The sequence below is a fragment of the Clarias gariepinus genome, chromosome 15 (genome assembly GCF_024256425.1).
Source record: "Clarias gariepinus isolate MV-2021 ecotype Netherlands chromosome 15, CGAR_prim_01v2, whole genome shotgun sequence".
Taxonomy (NCBI): domain Eukaryota; kingdom Metazoa; phylum Chordata; class Actinopteri; order Siluriformes; family Clariidae; genus Clarias; species Clarias gariepinus.
Window position 1 is genome coordinate 13984476 of NC_071114.1, and position 6642 is coordinate 13991117.

Genomic DNA, 6642 nt, shown 5'->3' on the forward strand with positions numbered 1-6642 from the left:
CCCTTAATAACTCTTCGTTGTATGGACCCAGCTATTTATCGTGCAGTATACTGTAAGTGTGCTAAAATATGGATTTTAAACATTTTTCACACAGGCATGTGTAAATCCATCCAGGCTTTATCAGTTGCTCCGAATGTGAAGAGTGGGTACACCAGTCAAGGCATGCAGAATGTTAAGGACCTCATTAATTGAACACTTACAGTACTGTCTCATGGATATAGCTGACTGCAATGACACTTCCTGTGTGTAAGCTGAACATTGAGTCCCATCCTTTAAAGGCAGAATTCAAGAGAAATGCTAAAAATGTGGTCAAATTACAATGCAAGTTATTTATTTATTTATTTAAAATACCTGTTTTAAGTAAAATAAACAAATGAGTATAGTTTTATGAATATAAAGATGAACAAGGCTAGATTGTTGCTATTATTGCATTTATTTTTTCCCTTCACTTTCTCAGAAGATCTGCAGTTTGCTGTGTTAACTAATGTACTCTGTTGACTGTAAAATAGACTATACCCTTATTTGGGAGGAGTTTTTTTTTTATTATTATTGTTGTTATGTTAAGCTCAAACATTATCACATTTTTTTACTTGCAGCATGTGAGACTGTGATGGACATGAGTGTTGCCGCACTGAGTGTGCCAAAAGTAACACCACAATTTGCCACATTTACATTTATTTCTCATAAAGCATGATTTGGCTGTTTACTAAGAAAGCAGTGATACAACATGATGACATGTCAAACCATATGTTCAGATTACATATGTAAGTGAGAGTTTCTATTAAGTCATTGCTTTTTGAGTTGCTTTTTTTTTTTTTTTTAACCAAATGCTGACCATAAAAGAATAAAATCATGCTTAAGATGCAAATGCAGTACTGACTTTAAATTTCCTTTAAATTTAGAGACTCATCAGGAACTATAAATATTACTTTACAAAAAAAAAAATTGTCTCTTTTTCTGCCTCTGAATATTGGTTTAAGCGATACAATTTTATGCAGCGATGAATTAGCAAAGTATCAATTTAAACAATATTTAGAGATAAATACATCTTAAGCATGTCTGTGGATCACATCGTGAATCCAGTCTGTGTATGATGAAATATTCGTGTAGACATTAGGGACATTCGGATAGGTGCAGTTTTTCTCATAATTGAAGGACACAATGCCCACTGCAACACCATTGCACACCAGAGGCCCACCAGAATCCCCCTGTCAAAACAGGACAAATAGCACAACCTTTTCAGCTGTCTCATTGTTAAGAAAAATGAAGCAAACATATACACTTGCTGTTTACTGAACACTTGCACACCTGCTATTTCATGCAGTTATTTAGTCAGGCAATTAAGTGGCAGCAGCAGCAGCAAATAAAAACAAAAAAACATGCAGTTACAGGTAAAGACCTCACATAAAACATCGAAATGAGGAAAATTGTGATCTCTGGATGTTTGCACCAAATGAGCTGGTTTAAGTATTTCAGAAAAACAAAAAACACTGAGGAAGCTGATGTGCTACATCAGTTAAATTCCACATCAGGTTCAACTCCTGCCAGGAAAGGCAATCATGGCTAGACAATTGAAGATAGGAAAAATTTGTTGTAAACTTTAAAGTCTATTCCCAAGCGATCAGCGGTTTCCGAAATGCATGCTGTAAATCGGGCCACGATAAAAGTCAAACAGATTACGATTTTTCATTATTATGATGTTTGATGTGAACTAAAGCTTTTGACCTACAGTATATCTACAGTACATGCTTTAATGTACTGTGCTGCTGACACATAATTACAGATATTCCTAAAAATGTGACTGGTGAGTTTTTTTCAGTTATCATACCTGACATGCTCCATGGGTGGTTTGATAGCCTCCTGCACACAGAATGTTGTTTGGGAGATTAATATTTTTCCCCTCCCACTCCTTCCTACAGACCTCCGTACTAATAATGGGGACTTCAGTCACCATAAGGTCATTCACTAGTTTTCCATTTTTAGTTAGTCCCCAACCTGCAACCTGGCACGGCATATAGATCCAATCGTTCTTGCTTGGGATATCGATGGTCTTCACATCTTCATTCAGATTGACTCTCTCTGAAAGCTTGTTGTTAGAGAATTAACATTATATAGTATGCAAGAAAGAAATAATAAAAATAATTTATTATTATTAAGTGTTGTATCCTAAGTTGATTATTTCTTGATTTATATATAGGCTATATATATATGTTTTTTTATTATTATTTTGGTCTATTAAAAATCTGATTGAAGGAGCTAGTTGAACGAGTAGTGAACTGTTTCTACTGAATGAAGAAAAAGTCCAGTTGACATGACTCAACTTCCAGATCTGTTAAAGTTCAATCTTCAATGTTGTGGGACATACTGGAACAGGTTAGTTTCTGTCATAACCTACAGTATGAGGTAGCATACAGCACATAGCATATTTTGACATTGGAGAGGTTCTCCCTAAATAAATCACCATGGGTGTGCTAATATTCAGTAAAAAAGGACAACTGCAAGTCTCATATTGCTTTTAGAAAAATTTAGAAAATAAAATTTAACGTCAAATAGCATAAATTGAAAACTCTTTTTACTCATTCAATTAAATTAGCATTCTAGAACTAACTGTTGTATAAAAGTCTCTTCACAGAAAGCTTGCAATTTAAGTATTAAAACCCAAGTGGCACAGCATAGGTCAATAACGATTCAAAAAATATACGGTATATACTACCGCTCAAAAGTTTGGGATCACTTTCTAACTTATAAAACTTATAGTGATTTCTGATTTTTATTTGCCATGTGTCTAACATCCTGCAGCTCTGTGATATCATTATGGAGGAGTGAAAGAGGATCCCAGCAACAACATGTGCAGCTCCAGTGAATTCCATGCCCCGGATGATTATGGCTGTGCTAGATAACAATAGTGCTAAAACAAAATATTAAAACTTAATACTTTGGACACAGTTTTGGCATGTCTTTATTTTTGCTTCCAGTTATTTAGGCAATAAGATCTGCATGTTGAGGTATGGTTGGAGAACAGTAAATCTGTACTGCTATACAAGCTGCAAATTGACTACGCTAAATAATATCCAGTTTTAAGCATTAAAACAAAAAAATGTTCTAAAAAGTTTTGAGGGCAACATATAATTTACGGCAATTTGCAGACACCCTCATCCAGAGGTACTTAAAGTTATCTCATTACATGCGGGCAGTTGAATGTTGATTGCTTTGTCCAGAGGCCAACAATGACAGCTTGGCGGTGCTAAGGTTTGAACCTATGACAGTTTTTCAAACCTGAACAAACCTTCCACCAGCTTAACCACAACTACTCTTGCCCCATATCAGAGTAGCACTATTTTTATCATTATATGAAATGGTAAATATACTGCTTAAACAAAAAACAACAGTTAGTCCTGATATGAACAGCTCTTGTGTGGTAATGTATGGTTTGAATCACACCAGGCCTAAGTGAGCACCATAATAAGTTACCATAAGCTGATATTACATGTGTGTGCCTTTCAGTGAGCCCTTGTTTAATGGTCCTATGTTTTAATATAATAAATGCGTTAAAAAGTGTTTTTGTATAGTAAATTAAGCCAATTAAATAGAATGTCTTACTTGCAATAAAAAATCTAATAAAATTATATTTTAAATAGGCTTTAAAATTCTGAATCTGTTCTATAGATGTTTTATCACACTTCTGGATGACAACATTGCAAGCAAGATGGAATGATATGCAAGTAATTTTAAATGTTTGTTCTTATTTACTTTTTTACATCTCTTAACCACACTGCCTATCTCATTTAGTTGTTTTCAGTTCGTTGTCTCTCCATTGTCTGTATTTAATTCTAGCAGTAGGTAACTACACTGAAACCGTTAATACACTTACAGTACTAAAGGCTGTCAGTTAGTCTATTTCAGTGCAGAGTAACATACCGTGCTTTATCCAGCTATGACTTCTTTGAGAACTATTTTCATGAACAAGCAAAATTTGAATCAGCAGAAAACATAAGCAAATATTTGCTGATGTTGTGGCTGAAATGTCAGTTACTCAATATTAATAACCTGTTAATAGAATTATTGTATGAAAGCAATATTAGACTTACAATCACACTGAATATTAAACTGTACATTGTGTTGAAATTAAATGCAACGTTTTTAACCCTGAATTACTAATTACTAATATTGCTTTATAATTTGGATTTTATATTGTTAAACTGCCCTGTGAATGATGACTAAATAAACTGTAGTTTAGTAGACTTATTTTACCTCCAGTAGCATGATGTCATACCCATCAATGGGTTTATTATATGATGGGTGTGGATGTATTTTAGCCACTTTGTGTCTTCTCAGATTGCTTCTGCTCGGATTGATGTCATGAGTCCCGATGACCACACTGAGATCGCTGTGCATTCTATAATGCAGCAGATAACTTGTTACATTGAAAAAAATTAATCCACACGCTTCTACCTATTAAGAATCAATCAACATGAGTAACCTACCTACAGTGGGCAGCAGTGAGCACATAGCTGGGGCGGATGAGGAATCCCCCACAAATGTGCTTACCATTCCACTGCATCGATACCATGTACTGCAGTGAGTTCTTCGGGGCTTCCGTACCATTGATTATTTTCTCTCCATATGTAACTGGAAAAAAATGTAATCAAAAGACATTTAGTTGGACTTGCCATTTTTTAAATTTACACACAAAAGAAATACAGAGATGTAGATTAAACCGATTATTCCAGTGGTTTTCAAACATTTTCTGTCATTCCCCACTTAAGGGGGGGGGGGGGGGGGGGGATTTTCAAACCCCACTTGTCAACAAAATGATAACGAAATCGGCCAAGTTAACTATTTATTGAAATATCAATTTTTAAACTAATATGATCAAATAACACCAAGTTCAAAACAGATAAAATACACGTGCTATTGTTATAACAGACTTACTTCGTCACTTATCTAGAGCTTTCTTTCAAAGAAGTCGAGTGGCTTATTAACGTGACTGGGGTGTGTTGTCTCTAAGTGTCTTCCTACTTTGTTCTCATGCTGTCTGCTGCCAGCGGTTTAAGACACAAAACACACATGGGTCTCTCCTCTGCCCCCACCATCCCCACCATGAATCCAAGCGCAACATAGGCTGGCTTTTGGTTGATTAGGCTGATGATGCTGAATCACTTGCTTTTTTGTGGTCCATGTAACAAATGTATCCATTGACGTTATTATGCTCACTACATACAGTACTCTACTGACCCGGTTTGTGACGGCGGTTAAGTTAGTTTGATATTCGCATCTCCGAATTTAATAGCTGCGTAAATAAACCTGCAAATAACCCCCATATATTTCCTCTCTACATTGTCTTTAAGCTCCATCCACCTTAAATTATACATGTTTAAAAGCATAAACACCATTATTCTCTACAGCGCAACAAATGATTTAGGGATCATCGCAAAATGCTGTACACCAACAAAAAGCGTAGAACGATATTGATCCCCCTTCCCTTCTGTTCAGCGCCTGAAGGATCAAAAAGCAACTTTGAAAAATGCCAGACTAGTACTGCCTGATAAAATATTAATGTTTAACAAAAATACAGAAACATTAGCATACATATTGGAATAAATAAAATTACATATATAATACTGAATGTTTCCTTATATATTGTTCCTCTGCAATTAACATGCTGACGTTAAACCGTTATTGTTGCACTATGGTTCCACTTTTTCTCTAATGTTATTTTAATTTACTATTTCTTTGCGTGTGATTTGTTTAGTTTCGAGTGTCCGATCTTTATTGTAAATAAAGAAAAGCATGAATTAGAATAGGTACTTCCCTATTATTTGCCCCTAATTCTCTCCCATTCATTGCGCTCCACCAGTCATGTCTGTATTCCCCACTAGTAGGGCGCCCCACACTTTGAGAACCACGAGATTATAGATAGATACAACGTGAACAACATATATACAGCTCAGTGTTTTGAGAAAAGAAGGAAATGTTATGTCCAGTAGTATTAGTATGTGCTAGATTATTATTATTATTATTATTATTATCTGCCGCCCAAGTTAGTCAGAGAAGAATGCTACTTTAACATGTAATTATTTCACATTGAATTTCACTGGATGCAATGTAAGTCATGCCTTTATTTTATATAAGTAGTAATGATGCTTAATCACCTAATAAATGGCTATTTACAGACGATTATTAAGAGTTAAAATTTAATTTTGTTTGCGCCCCTACAAAAAAAAATTTGCACCAGCTGCCACTAATTATTAATATTATTATTATTCAAAAATTAGCTTACCATTAAAAGAGAGGATGCTAAACGCTGCAGAAAGCAGCAGAATGTGCAATGCCTTCATTGTTCCACTAACACACACCAAGAAAAAGACACACATCTTTTATACAGATGCATATCATGACTTCCTGCTTATGGTTTTCTTTATTAGGTAAGAGTGTACACGACCCGACCCCCTTTGCTTTGAGTGAAGTACAAATGAAAAAAAAAAAAAAAAAAAAAACTTACTGTAAGCAAATATACACTCAACAAAAATATAAACGCAACACCTTTGTTTCTGCTCCGATTTTTCATGAGCTGGACTTAAAGATCTAAAATTAATTCCAGATTAATTCCACAATATTACCATTTCTCTCAAACATTGTTCA

At 34.9% G+C, this 6642-nt stretch overlaps 1 protein-coding gene across 1 annotated transcript; it reads right to left on the bottom strand.

Moving 5' to 3' along the window:
- Nucleotides 1-666: 666 nt before the first annotated feature.
- On the bottom strand, nucleotides 667-6338 carry LOC128543015 (anionic trypsin-2-like). Its single transcript, XM_053513291.1, has 5 exons — nucleotides 6281-6338; nucleotides 4485-4629; nucleotides 4252-4396; nucleotides 1829-2086; nucleotides 667-1208 (listed from the first exon to the last, which is right to left on the bottom strand). Exons 1-5 carry the CDS (start codon nucleotides 6336-6338, stop codon nucleotides 1050-1052), a joined length of 765 nt encoding a protein of 254 aa, XP_053369266.1. The 3' UTR covers nucleotides 667-1049.
- Between the last annotated feature and the right edge of the window lie 304 nt (nucleotides 6339-6642).